The sequence below is a fragment of the Carcharodon carcharias genome, chromosome 14, assembly GCF_017639515.1.
Source record: "Carcharodon carcharias isolate sCarCar2 chromosome 14, sCarCar2.pri, whole genome shotgun sequence".
Lineage (NCBI taxonomy): Eukaryota > Metazoa > Chordata > Chondrichthyes > Lamniformes > Lamnidae > Carcharodon > Carcharodon carcharias.
In genome coordinates, this window is record NC_054480.1 from 114,670,918 (window position 1) to 114,685,944 (window position 15,027).

General features: G+C 42.3%; 1 protein-coding gene across 4 annotated transcripts in view; it reads left to right on the top strand.

The window, feature by feature from the left end:
* LOC121287094 (calponin-2-like) overlaps window positions 1-14,222 on the top strand; it is a 29,628-nt gene extending 15,406 nt beyond the window's left edge. For all 4 annotated transcript variants that reach the window (XM_041204615.1, XM_041204617.1, XM_041204618.1 and 1 more), the window contains 6 exons: window positions 3,835-3,956; window positions 7,662-7,728; window positions 8,373-8,510; window positions 9,739-9,855; window positions 10,364-10,510; window positions 11,811-14,222. In XM_041204615.1, the coding sequence (XP_041060549.1) occupies window positions 3,835-3,956; window positions 7,662-7,728; window positions 8,373-8,510; window positions 9,739-9,855; window positions 10,364-10,510; window positions 11,811-12,074 (855 nt within the window). In that variant the 3' untranslated portion in view covers window positions 12,075-14,222. The remainder of the gene's footprint in view (window positions 1-3,834; window positions 3,957-7,661; window positions 7,729-8,372; window positions 8,511-9,738; window positions 9,856-10,363; window positions 10,511-11,810) is intronic.
* The last annotated feature ends 805 nt before the right edge of the window (window positions 14,223-15,027 follow it).

Consider the following 15,027-nt stretch of genomic DNA (forward strand, 5'->3'; position numbering starts at 1 on the left):
AGTGAGTGACAAAGTACCAAAGGACAAGGTTTCACCTTTTAAGACTTATGGTGACTTTTGTTACAATAAATCAAGCACTACTGAACAAGCAACAAATACATAAAACTAAAGGTACTTTTGCATTGACTGACTAATGCAATCAAGATACATCTTGCACTCCTTTTTACCGTACACTGCAATTCTGGCAGACATGTAGCATTACAGGGACAGTTCCAAATTAACTCAGCTCTCCAGTGGGGCTTACCTTCTCCCTGTCACGTTAGGTCAAACCTTCCAGTGTCTTCCAAAAGTCGTTCCACTCAGCCTGAGTTTCCTGGATCCAATTTTCACCAGCAAGGCCCACCTTGGTGACTCCATGTTCCTCAAAACTCCAAGAGCCCTGTCTGTCCCTTTTTAGTGCTGACTCCTCCTGGGGGCTAGTTCCGTGGATCCTCAGCATCATCCAATTCCTCTTCGCAAATGGTCATTGCCCACCTGTAAGTTGAAATCCCCACTGTCGGCTGGCTGATTGATCTTGGTGGGGGGCAATCTTGACTGAGCCTAGTTCTGCCCTAGTTCATCCTCCATGCATGTATTTCCCAGCAGGATAATGATCTGAGGCGGCAAACTTGGCTAACCCTGGAATGCTAAGGTCAATTGTAGCACCCTAATCCTGCACTGTGGCTGCAGAGAGATAATTATAGCACCAATCAGGGTCAAAGCTGGTATGTTCCTCTGTTAGTTTGGTGTGTATTTATCTACCAGACAAGGTATGTCCACCTTCTCATTTTAGTTATTTAAAAAACCTTTTGTTACTGTTTTGTTTGCACTTCAGTCCCACAATCCTGATGTATGGACACCCAGTGCGGAAGGGGGTCGGGAAGGAGGAGGACCTCCTCGTGAACCTGCTCCTGGGCCTGGCCAAATTGACCATTAACAGGTCCAGGCAGCAGGTGATCGAGGGGGGAGTCCCGCCCGATTGTTTGTCCCTCTTCCGCGGCTACATTCGCGGCTGGGTGTCCCTGGAGAGGGAGCACGCGGTGTCTGCCGGCATCTCGAGGCCTTCCGTGCCCAGTGGGCACCATGGGGACTGGGGTGTTTTATTGACCCCTTTAATCACATTTTGGTTTAATGTTTTTAAGTTTCCTTTAAACTTTCTCTTTGATTTTACAGCTGACCTGACTTAGGGGCTGTGCTTGATTTATCCCTTATTTTGTTAATTTAGTTTAATTGTTTTAACTCAAAAGTGTTACATGCACACCATGGAGCCTGATGGTGGGCCTCATCAAGTTTAAATGCAGGTCCTGTTACTTTTTTTTCTTCATTCATGGGATGAGTGTGTCACTGGCTAAGCCAACATTTATTGCCCATCCCTCTTCGCCCTTGAGAAGGTGGTGGTGAACCGCCGTCTTGAATTGCTGCAGTCTCTGTGGTATAGGTACATCCACAGTGCTGTTAGGGAGTGAGTTCCAGGATTTTGATCCAACGATAGTGAAAGTATGGTGATATGTTTCCAAGTCAGGATGGTGAGTGGCTTGGAAGGGAACTTGTAGGTGGTGGTGATGTATGTGCTGCCCTTGTCCTTCTTGATGATGGTGGTTGTGGGCTTGGAAGGTGCTGTCGAAGGAGCCTTGGTGAGCTGCTACTGTCCGTCAGTGCAGGAGGGATTGATTGTTTGTGGAAGGGGTGCCAATCATGTGGGCTGCTTTGTCCTAGATGGTGTCAAGCTTCTTGAGTGTTATTGAGCTGTACACATCCAGGCAAGTGGAGAGTATTCCATCACACTCCACTCTTGTGCCTTGTAGTTAGTGGACAGGCTTTGGGGAGTCAGGAGATGAGTTACTCGCCACAGAATTCCTAGCCTCTGACCCGCTCTTGTAGCCACAGTATTTATATATGGCTAGTCCAGTTCAATTTCTGGTCAATGGTAACCCCCAAGATGATAGAAAAATCTCACTGAATTCCCCACTAAGATGCTGAGGTTTGGGGGCGTGGGGGGGAGGGGTTTCCTGTGGCCCACTAGTGACAGTTTGGACAACCCCACACTGGGCCATTAGGGGGTTTTTAATGTCTTGGAGAATGATATTTCTGTACAGTAGTTGCTAATAAACTTCCCAACCACCTTGAAAGTTGTTTTCAAGTCCAACCTACTACTGCCCTACAAGCCTCAAGATGCTTTACTCAAAATGCAGGGCTGTCTACTTCAAAGTTGCATAAGGGGGAAAAAAGAATTGATTAAATCTGTGAATTTTACTTTTATATTTATCCACTGATACTGATACATGAAGTTTGAAATTGGTGTAATTGTACCTGCTAACCTCCCATATGTCACACAAGCAGTATCTTCATGCATGTGTAGTGCCCCATTGCTCACTGATAGTGACCAACCAAAACAGACTGGGGACCAATTCTGGGGCTTTCCTTGTCTACCCAACTCAGTTCCACAACAGGCGGTGTACTTCTTGCTTAACCATGGGAAGGGGGTTGGAGAAATCATTTTGACACTCTTTGATTTAATCAGAGATTTTCCCCGAAAATAATCTTATTTGTTTGTAGCACTTGTAACTGCACGGGCAATTTGAATGTTCCCCTAGCCTTTCTTGATGCCAATCTTACCTCTGAGCTAGAAGGTTGCCAGTTGAAGCCCAAATCCAGGCCTTGAATGTGCAATCTAGGTGGACACTTGAGACCAGTACCGAGGGAGTGCTGCACTATCTAAGGTATCTATTTCAAAACGGGCATTAAGATGATTTACAGGTAGATGCGAAAAGCAGGGTTACGATTCTGCAAGGAACGTTTTAATTCACACAGATCGTGAATTACTTGCAGGGTTGTGATAAACTAGAACCATTACCTATCTCAAGGTTCGTTAATTCCAATGTTGAGAAGAAGGAGGTATTAAGCACTCACTGAATTTCCACAACTTATCACCTAATAAATAATTTATGTAACTGACTTTAGATTGCAAAACTGCAGAATCCAAGCACTTACAGGAATTAACAAATAAAGTCAGCGTGTTTTTTGATGTCAAGGCTTTTTTTTCCTGACTGTTTCTATATTTATAAAAAGTTATACCTTTTTTGTTTAAAACAATTTGTGTTCTCACAGGGCTTCTTAGATGGAGCACCTGACATTGAATGGTTAATATGCTAAACAGAAGTTGTTTTCGGAGAATGAAACTATTCATTAAGTTGTCTGGGTAATTGGAAACCATTTCTCACCAATAGTGATCTTGGAGCTGTTAATGATATCCAGGCCCTTTTACTTCATTTGGATGAAGAGCAGAATCTACATTAGACCTGAAGTTGTAATGATGAATGAGCTTGATATTAATTTCAAAAGTGTATATGAAGAAAGTCTAGTGTGGTGATAGCCTTGTTGGATGTAGTGGCTTGTAGATTGGTCCAGATTTGCAGTGAGTGTTTTCTACATTGCTCAATGCCTGTATGGGGAAAGGGACAGAATGGTCACCGATGTGGCTTTTTATTTAATATCCATGAAAAGAATAAAAGCTTATCTCAATATCCACTCCTCAACTTGGGTCCCTCACTGCACCAGTCTCATGCTTCTGATGTTTTAAGTATGCATTAAAAGTAATGGGAGTAGGAATGATTCACTCCTGTAACCATATGCCATAACAATACTCACTTTGTTTAAGATTTGTTTTACCATTTATTCAGGGCTGTTCCTGAGTTCCTCATGAGTTCTTTCTATTCTGTTTTGGTAATTGACTCTGAGGGAAGCATTTCATTTGTGCTGTTCAGGGTGAGGTTGGGTAACCACATGTAAAAGAACAAATTCATAATTTCATCATAAAGGGAAGCATCAGGTTGATCTGTGTCCTGTTTTCTGCAGATTGCTCAGAAATATGACCCTCAGAAGGAGGAAGAGCTGCGAGTCTGGATTGAGGGGATCACTGGGAAGCAGATTGGGGACAACTTTCAGAAAGGTCTGAAGGATGGTGTAATCCTTTGCGAGTGAGTACTATATCTCCACTCTGATTTGTCAATAAGTTGGCAATTTGACAAAACATTAATTTGCTAAACAATTTGGTCTTATTTTCCCTGCCTCTTGATTTTCTCCTTTTTTTTCCAAAAACCCCCACTCTCTAAGATGCTGGTTTATGTTCAATGGGGTTACATCCACCCTCTAGTACTTCAGTAAAGTTGTTCTTTGTTTAACGCTATATAATCAGAGTCGCTGGGCTGTTCAACCATGGGGTGGGAGTGGGGTAGGGTGCATCACAAGCAAATCTGATATTTGTCTTGAGGCACTGAGGTTAACTGTTGCATCCTGATTGGTGCCCTGGCTGAGGCTATCTGACCCACTCTTTCCCCCCCCCCCCACCCCCCAATCTGAGGCGTCACTAGTAAAGCTCTATCACTTCCTTGTTGCCTCATCAAGTCGACTGATTTCTGACACTCGCATGTTCTAGCACAGGTTCTTCCTGCATGTGGCTCAATTGTTGAGCTGTCATCACATTTGATGATGGCTCATAATACAAAAGCAGAACAAGGTGAGGGCAGCAGAGAAACAACTTTACACATCGCTTTTTGCTGATCAAGGGATGCGAGGACTGAATTTCAAACACTTTCCCATTTGGGACATTCCATTTCAGCAGCTCACACTTCCAGGCCGTGTCCAGCAAGAGTATCAGATGCAGAGTAAAATTTGTTCTACACTATACCAGTAATGTGCTTCAGCTCCAACGTCAACCTCACCGTCTGATGTGTGTCCCCCGATTACAGCACTGACATTTTTCCATTTCCAGCTGTGGCCTCTGCTTTAGATTGTCAAGTTAGGGGCAGCTTTGCACTCTGATATTGCACCCGGTAGAAACTGAAGTCTCCCCAAACTCATTTCTTTTGAGACTCTTACAGTTAGCAGATTTCACTCCAGCTTTGCATGTGTCATCCAACCCTTGGAGAAGGACACTTCTGAACCTTGGTGATATGTTACAGGCATCCTAAAGCATGTATTGGTAGCACCTATGTGCAGGCTAGTAGCTTTTTCTGGTCTTTCTTGTATCAGTTGGATGGTTGATACTCACAATGAAACTGCTTCTCTGGTCTGGTCTATTTGCTCCAGGATTACAAACTGTTAGTGATAACCATGGCCAGACTTCACTAGTCAAAGAAACATTCAAAATGATTCGAAACAAAGAAACAAACAAAGAAAAAGTCGGGTTTCACTGTTGATTGTAGGTTGCACATTTTGCTCAAGACTGCAGAGCATGCTGTGTGTGAAGTTGCTTTGTATTAGAAGGATAAGCCCATGGCTGACACCCAGCGATGTCTGCACTTCCGATACGTCAGAGCTTGTGAAGGAAGCAGCAGTGTTACTGAACCTCTACTAAGCTTAATGTAGCAAGAGTGGAATTTGTAGATCAACATGTTGTTTGTTTTACTTTTTGTCCTGTAATGGAAGTTTGTAGTAGGCATGTTTTGTGTTTAAACCTTATGATGTCAAGCCACATGGTATTTTGATGCCTTCATGGCTGTACAGGGAGCAGTAGGATATAGGCAAGTTCCCTCTAAACTGCACAATCATGTGGCATCCCAAAAGTCATTGTGAAGGCCACACTCACAAGTTGGCCTGTTTTAAGTTATCATGCAGCAGTGCAAAAATAATTTGAAGGCCACAGTAACTTAAAAGAAATTGCAGAGGACATTAGATATGGGTCAGCATCTGCAGCCTTTCTCTTCCAGGCCCTAACCCCACAACATGATCTCCTGGATTTCAGTTATGCTGCTGTGGGCAGAGCCAATTGAAGTCAGGCCCTCCCCATATAAAAAAATACAAAGATTTAGGAACAACTTGAATAGTATAATAGGACTGTTGCACTTACTGGGTGGTAGCCATAGCTCATTGGGAGCAATCTTGTCTGATGAGTCGAAGCTGGTTCTGGTGGGATCTTCAATTTTGGAAGCATTGCAGCTGATCCTGACTCTCTCCTCAACTGGGCTTGATATATGCAGGACAGATGCTTGGAAAGAGGAGTGGGCACTGTGTTTCTTCTTGGGTTTAGGGTCTAGATTGGGTTTTGTTAGGGTTTGCCTGTTACCCTAAGAATGCTGCCATAGACTTATTCATAAAAACCATTCCCGTTTATTTACAATCTATATACATCTCTGTACTCTATCTGAGGTTGTACTTCTACTTCCTACCAGATCTCAGTATCTTAATCATGACATTGCATCACAGTTACATCAGTATCAGGTGCTCCTGATGTTAACCCTTTAGAGGAACCTGGTTGACTTTTTTCCCCCCCTTCCCCTAATCAGGGAGCTGTGTCGTGTAGTAACTCTGCCTCTTTTCTGTCTCAGGTCAGCTAACTGCTTGGGGTGGGATGATCAATGAGTCACTACCCCAGAGGTGTTCCTGTCTGTGGGCAAATAAGAGCAGAGCTGTAGTTTGCTAAATTGAACAGGAATGTGCACACTTGAGCTCAGCAATGTGATGCTGTTATAGCATTTTCTGCTTTAAAGGGCTAATTGTCAAACTAGGTTTTATATTTTTTCAGTTACTTATTACTCTTGCATGTAATTTTGGCTGTGGCTTTTTTCTGAGTGGATACATGCCACCACATGGGTGATTATCCTATGCTGAAGCTGCTTTTACACTGGCCTTAACAGTGGGTACTTCTATTGACAGTCCGCTGACACTGTCTCTATGCAGTGGTCTCCAGTAATAACCTCAATGAACATTCAGACTGGCTGAGGCCTATAGCTGTGGATAGAATTAAATCATATTTCATGTATAAGCTTCATTTATATGTTGATTAAAACACAGCACCACGTGACGTGGGACTGGTGCCACTGCACAGTGATCAGTGTGGTGCATGGTGCAGTAAGATGCAGGATTCATTGCCTCCAGTGCTTCTGTATTGAGCATTTTTTTATAGCTCCCAATAGCATTTCAGGTTAATGGTGAAGAACTGAGGGGGATTCCCTGATGCTTTCTAGATAAAGGGATTTCCTGGTCTACAACCGAACCATTCAAGCCAGAAGGATGCTTAATGCAATAGGCCCTTGCACTTCATAAGTATGGAGGGGTCAGTACTTCTTCCGATGATTTGGCTAATACTTCCCTTTGCCCTTCTTTCACTCGCTTTCTCTTTCCTCCCCACAACCCACACCACAATGCTTTCTCTTTCCTCCCCACCACCCACACCACAACACCCTCCCCCTCCCTTTTTAACAATTTTCATCAAATTTCAGTCTTATTGCAACTAATATCATCATATTGCTGTTGTCTGAGGAATGACTGTTGGTCAGGATTTCATGAAAACTCCTCAGCTGTTCTTCGAATAGTTTTATGTGAACGTTTTAATTCCACTTGAGAGAATAGATGGAGCCTTGCTTTAACAACTCATCTGCACAACAGCACCTCCAGAAATGTCATATTCCTCAGTACTGCACTGAACTGTCAGTGTAGATTATGTATGCAAATCTCTAGGGTAGGATTTGAACCAATGATCTTCAGATTCGAGATGAAAGTGCTGTCACTGAACCAAACCAAAGTATCCCATGGAATAAAACAGACTTTGGCTTATTCAGTCATTGTAAATCAGTGGTACTGATGGTTCTTTATTTTCCTGAATATTAAAATCCTGTGAATATAAATCACAGCTATACCTGTGTAACTAGGTCCTTTTTCCTTTCCTTCTCTCCAACTGATAGACTCATGAACAAAATTATGCCCAACTCTGTGAAGAAAATCAACCGGACAGCTTTAAACTGGCATCAGGTAAAATGTTACATTTGATTGTAATAGTAGGAAGAGAAAGCAATTGAAGATTTTAATGACCTATTTGCTGGAGTTCCAGCTTCTCTGAAATGTGAGTTCCCTTCATTTAATGTTTAGTAAGTACTTTAAAAAAAAATTCTCTTCTTTCATTGGATGTGGGCATCGCTGGCAATGCCAGTGTTTGTTGCCCATCCCCAATTGCCCTTGAATTGAGTGGCTTCCTAGGCCATTTTAAAGGGCAGTTAAAAGTCAACCACATTGCTGTGGGTCTGGAGTCAAATGTAGGCCAGATTAGGTAAGGATGGCAGATTTCCTCCCCTAAAGGACAATATATTGTACAATCCTCAGAGCAGAGGAGAGCAGCCAGAGTGATCTGAGTGTAAAGGGGATGAGCTCTTGAGGCAAGAGCTGGAACTTTCTAATGAGGTGATGGTTAAGGTTGGTGAAGGGTGGGTTGGGGGACGGGGGGGAGGTGGTGGAGAGGAGACCTCTAGGGACAAAAAACATTAAATGGAGTTCAGAAAGGAAATCCAGCTTATGCTGAAAAATAAACAAGGGAAGTCAGAACTGAGGCCAAATATAAATCATAAAAAACGCATTCAATTCTTTGAGGTTGAGAATTAATCCATTTTTGTTTTGAACAGCTCGAGAATTTGTCCAATTTTATCAAAGCGATGCAGAATTATGGTATCAAACCACATGACACGTTTGAGGCCAATGACCTTTTTGAGAATGGGAATCTAACCCAGGTACAGACAGCACTGCTGGCCCTGGCAGGGATGGTAAGTACCAGGCTAGCACCAGCTAAAAATAATTAACTTGACAACATGGATTACTGTTTCCACAGCTATGTTACAGCTTTCAACACCTGATGTACTCCTCACTTCACAGTCTGTGCTCCAAATGATCTAGCAGGGTTACTTTAGTGCTCCCATTGCAGTGCACCTACTTTGGGGGTGAACATTGACTGTTTTTATCTTCAATTAGTCCTTCCCTCTTGCCCTCCCCACCCTCTCCTTCTCTCCCCCCTCTTACTCCAAAAAGCATTGGTGTGTGTAAACACTGACTGTGGGTAAGGATAATTACAATACCCTTGGGGAGTAGAGGGGTAATGAAGGATGTTCAGGAAGTTTATTTTACACTTTTAGTCTGTCTTATGCATATATTCCCCTTGTTTTCACCTTTAGTTTCCTCCACTTGACTAACTCATTGTTGAGGTAATGGTTCCACGAGCATCAGACTCACTTGTCCTCGAGATATAGATTAAGAAGATCACCATTGCCAATCATCAGTATTATCCCTTACTGCTCATTCACTTAATACAGACCAGGGCTAGAACTTTGTACTGTCAGGTTCCATTTGAAACTGGTCTCTACATTTTCCAATTGAGGCATCAGGGAAGAAAATTCAAGAAATATTTATTAAGCATTCATCCCTGGAAAATTTAATGGGTTAGAGTTCAGAGGTGCTGATATGAAGGCCACTTTTGGTTATAGAGCTTTCCTCTTTCAGTTGGCATAGAGATGTATCTATTGCTGGGGGAGCTTGAGCAGAAATTGAGCAGTAAAGTGAGGGGGAGCAGCCATGGTATAATGGTAGGATTGTGCTATGTGTGAGTGTGGAACACAGTTAATTGTAGAATAGGCCAAATGGCTAGTATCTCTAATTGGACTCTGTTGTAGGATGTCGTATGTGCCTGCATGCCATTGTAATGTAATGATACTCAGCAGAACAAGAGTTACTGTGGGACTGGAGAGTAGCACTACCCACGGTATGATGTATAGAGTCACATTGTTCTCTCTAGACTGAGTCTATTACTTTCTGGAAGCTGCCTATCTTTCAGGAACAGCACCATGCATGACAATAACCTGAGATCTTTAAATGGTTTAAGACTACCAATAAATTGTTCATGTTTAAATATACAAGTCTCAAGATCTCATCATTGAGATATTTAAAGAACCCATATTACAACAGAGTCTTTAAATAATATTCAATCCTCTTTCATCCTAGGCGAAAACAAAGGGAGTGAATGCTGGAGTTGATATTGGTGTCAAATATGCCGACAAACAGCAGCGTTCTTTCAATCAGGAGACTTTGAATGCAGGACAATGTGTCATTGGGCTTCAGGTATTAATATTTAATTTTTATGCATGTTAAGCTCCGACTCCTGACGGGAGTGAATAGCTGAACCATAGAGAGCAGGAATGCCTCTGGTTCTGTTGGCAGATCCCAGCCATGATAGCAATAAGCGTGATATTAGCTTTGTATCCCAAGGCAAGAAAGAAGATTGATCACTGTATAGTAATCCATGCTGAAAAATTCATGTGTGCGGACACTGGATGAGGGTAGGATTATGAACTTGGTTGTGATGCTCCTGCAGTTGAATAACTTAATGACATCTGCCATCGAGGGTTGTATGTGGATAATGGCCACCGGCCAAGGAACTGGAGGGAACCTGGTACCTGTAACCCTGTAATCCAGCCAGTGTCAGTGCCTTCAGGAAAGGAGGAGAGAAAGCTAAGCAAGGAAAAAGAAGAGTGTGCTGCAAGTTTTTGTAAATAGTCTCCTTATGGTGGCTGTCTCTCTTGTATCTATGCATTGTGTTTATGGTGGTATATCTCTACCTGTGCTATAGATGGGGACCAATAAATGTGCCAGCCAGACTGGAATGAGCGCCTACGGTACTAGACGACATCTTTATGATCCAAGGTCCCAAATCCCTGCTTCAATGGACCAGTCAACTATTAGTTTACAGATGGGGACCAACAAAGGAGCAAGTCAGGTTTGTGCCAACTTGTTAATTTGGCATTTGAAAAATTGGAAGCAAAAGTTCAATCTTCAACTGTGAATGTGTGGTGTCGGATGTGGCTTGGTAATTGCACTCTCATCTGAATCAGAATATTCTGGGTTCATGCCTCACATACGTAAGAGCATTAAGCACAAAATCCCTCAGTATTGTACCACTTGAGTGCCATCATTCAGATGAGGTGTTAAAATGGGGCCCAATTTTCCCCCTCTGGTCATAAAACATGTCATGTTAGTATTTGAAGCAGAGGTGGGAAGTTACCAGGTTTTCTGGCTAATATTTATCCCTCATATAGCATCGCTGGTTTTGTCCGTAGGAACTTGCTGTGTGCAAAATGGTTGTTACATTTTGAAACAGCACTTCATTGGCTGTAAAGCACTTTGAGACGTCCTGAGGTTGTGACCTGAGCTCAAACGACAAGTCCTTTACTCCTCTTGCATGCCCTAATTTTAAAACAAATGCAGATATTGTCACCCTGTCTCGATTTGAATTAACATAAACTGAATATTTCAGTCTTGAATTTGGTGTTGAATAGTTTAATCTTTAACACAGGAAAACAGTTACAGTAGCTAATGTGATGTAAATTCTCTCTGAAAAACATAAATACAAGCAGAAACAGACCATGTGGCCTCTTGAGTCTGCTCCTCCAGAGTCTGCTCATTCATTCAATAAGATCATGGCTGATCTTCTATATCAACTCCCACCTTGTGCCTAATACCCATAGTCTGAGTCCCTTGATGCTTAAAAATCTTTTGCTCTTAGTCTTGAATAAACTCTTTGACTGAGCATCCACAGCCCACTAGGGTAGAGAATACCAAAGATTCACAACCCCGAGTGAAGAAATTTCTCCAAACATCAGTCCTAAATGCCAGACCCAATATCTTGCATTAGAATGTTGCTGAAAAACTCCCTTTGAACGTGGTAATCCCCCTCCCACTATTTTCATTGAATCCTACCTCCTGCCCACCTTCTCACCATATCCCTCAATCCATTCTCCCTTATGAACGTCTAGTTATTGCTTGATCTCTAAGAAAACAGGGAAGCAGACAATCTGCTTTCATCACCTAGTATCATATTCCAGGATGTGATTATTCTTTAGGTGAAAAAAGTTTTCCATGAATTCTTTTCTCATTCCCAAGTGGAGTGATTTTATGTTTTTCCTCTCCATTAAAAGATAACGTTAATCCTTGTTGGCTGTCCCTCAGCAGACTGTTGCTACTGATATGCTGCCTTTCCCAATTGCAATTTGAACAATAACATTTTTCCACTTGTTTAGGCTGGTATGACTGCACCAGGCACCCGAAGACCCATTTATGATAAGAAGCTAGGCACTGAACAGTGCGACAACAGTACAGCTTCTCTGCAGATGGGCAGCAATCAAGGAGCCAACCAGAGCGGCACCAACTTTGGCCTAGGCCGCCAGATCTACAATCCCAAGTATTGTCCAAATGCTGGGCCTGGACTGAATGGAAGCAATTCGGATTACAGTGCAGAGCACTGCCCAGAAAATGCTGCTATTTATCCTGGACAATATGACTGAATTCATCGCTGCAACATGGTAACGAGGGAAAAAGCAACTCGCTGTCCAGCTTCTACATGTGGCCAACTGCTTGTGGCTAAAATCCCCTATATCACACATGAACTGTTCCTAAATGCGTCTCTATTTCTGATTTTTACTTTGGATGTTGACTATGGGCAGAATCTTTAGCTTGGTGGGCAGGCGCGCTAAGTTTAGTTTGAAATTGCGTGAGGCGACGTTGGGTGAGCGTCCCGATGTCATCTCACGCATGCTATTTCAGTCGGTGGGCGTGCCTGGTGACAATTAAGAGGCCAATTAAGGTCATTAATGGCACAGTTCTCTAATTTTATGTTGCCCGTCCAACCTAGCGATTGGCAGATGGGCGAATGGACCAGGCGGACTTTGTACTTTTCGTGAAACCTCATCGTAGGGCGGGATGAAGTTTCCATTATTAAATGAAAGAATTTTATTTTTCTATGGACAGCATTTTTATCATGTATATGTTCAGGTGACTGATTGTGATGTTTGGGCATTTTTTTTTCTCCTGATTTTTAAAACATTTATTTGATGCTTTTCGGGTCTGCAGCACCCGCCCTCCTCCTGCTCCAACCCCGGTAGTGCTGAGCGTCTCAGTGCACACTTCATGCTGGCTGGTTATTAATTGGCCAGCCAGCATGAAATCGTGGTTGGGGCCGATCACAGTCGGTGGTCCGTTCCCTGGCCGATCATGCCTGTCTGCCAACCTAAAAATTCTGCCCCATAAGTTGGTTTTAAACCTTTATTTTAACTTGCATTTTAATCCTGCAGTGATCAAGCAAAGGAAAATGTTTTTTTTAAAGTCCGTTTCTTTAAAAAAAATTAAAGCAAGGTTTCATTGAAGTCAAGTTGAAGTAACTGACAACTTGAGAGGGAATGTGGGGGAAAAAAAGCTGCAGTAAAGCGTGATGCTGCTGAAACATTGTTTAGAGATTGCCCTTAGACCCACTTCAGTAATTGTGGCTCATTGTCAATGTTGTCTCCATTAACAGTTTAGCACAGCACATTTTGTGATTTTTTTTTTATGTATGGATCCTCTCTTTCCAGAAGAAAGTGACTGTGTTCTGGAATTTCAATGTCTCCAAGGACCAATCACTCATGGGTGGGAAAATGCAGCCACCTGTTTCCAATTTTTCCACCCTGCCAACTCCAATAACGATCCAAGACCATTGTGTTTACATTTTTTTTTGTTGTTGTTGCTTTTAAAAACAAACTGGATTCTTTTCAAATCTGACTAACATTCCAAGGATTAGGAGTGTGGAGATTGCGTATAGGCTAAACCCTCAATATGAAGCTTTGCACAGTGCTTGGGTGTGTGAGCTACAGAGCTTTGGTTTTTCAATACAGCGCAAGACGATTCTTTAACAATGAAACTTTTTTTTTATATTGTTCCCCCCCAATGTCTGGTCTCATGATTTTGACCAATACCTTTCTTACAAAGCTTGGATTATAGTTACTGCTAAGCCTACTGAGTTTCAGTACAATAAATTATGTCTGTTTTGCTTATTGTGCGACACTCTTCATACCATCTTTCTCAACTTGCTGCAAACCCTTAACATGCACTTGTAGCCCTTTTGTAGTATATTCAAGGGCCATAGCTTGAAACACCCAAATTGGAAGCACAGGATTCAGAACTGAACTGGGAATTTTACAGTTCAGTGTGAAATTATCACATACCACTGCACGCCATGTGGTATTGGCAATGTCAGAAAAGAAAGTTCCAGAAGACTGTTTGCTCTTGGGCTTAGAGAGACCCACAGATGGAGAGAATAATTGCCACATCCCCAGTGAGGCATCCTGAAAATAATATCCACACCCAGGGGCAGGAATCTATATCAGCATCATTTTCATTACACACTCTTAGGATAATGATTCTTCCTAACAGCCACAATTTGATATCATATTGCAAATTAAAGGCTTCAACTCTAGGAGAATCCGCTTGATTTACTTTACTCCATTTTCCCATGTATTCTGCTAAACGGGCAATTGAACTGCTCCTATATAATAGAGAATATTGTGCCTGCAGACTTTAGTGCCTCTCCTGTGGATCACTCCTCACCAGTGAAGTGTCCTCTGTACTGTGTGTGCAGATTATTTGTAACTCTTTAGTTATTAAATGGTTTTTGTAATTTTCCTTGTGTAGTTTTATTTGACAGTTTTCATTTTGCTTTGCAGCTTCTAATCTGAGTGGATCTCTGTGGCATTGCTCTGGGTACCCTAGAGACCAGCAATAGTTGAAGTAACTGTTAACCTGACCTGTCCCTTTAAGACTAACTGCTCTGAATAGGCAAATCTGAGTAACTGTGCTCAGCAAGTTTAAAATCGTTACAGTCAGAGGGCAGCTGTAATTGTTTGTAAATATTAGGCTCGTGAAAAATGTAATATTCTTTTGTATCTGTAATGAAGGTTGGAAGTAGAAGATCATGTGTCTAGCCCATTACAGGTGCAAAATAATCTTTTTAGTCAGTCATTGTCCTAGGGCTTCACATTCTGTCCAATTTACCAAGTTCCTCAGTGAAAAGGAAATCAAAACTACTTCTGCATTGTGTTTATTTGATGACAACTAAACTTTATGACTTTATTGACAGAAGGTCAGCCATCTCAGTTCCAGGTCATCAGTGCAGAAGATCCTCAGGGTAGTGTCCTAGGCCCAACCATCTTCAGCTGCTTCATCATTGACCGACCTTCCATCATAAGGTCTGAAGTGAGGATGTTTGCCGATGGTTGCGCAATTTTCACCATTCGTGACTCCTCAGATACTGACGCAGTCCATGTACAAATGCAGCAAGACCTGGACAATATCCAGGGCTGACAGGTAGCAAGTAACATTCATGTCACACAAATGCCAGGCAAAGACCATCTCTAACCAGAGAGAATCTAACCATCACCCCATGACATTCAATGGTATTACCATTGCTGAATCCCCCACTATCAATAC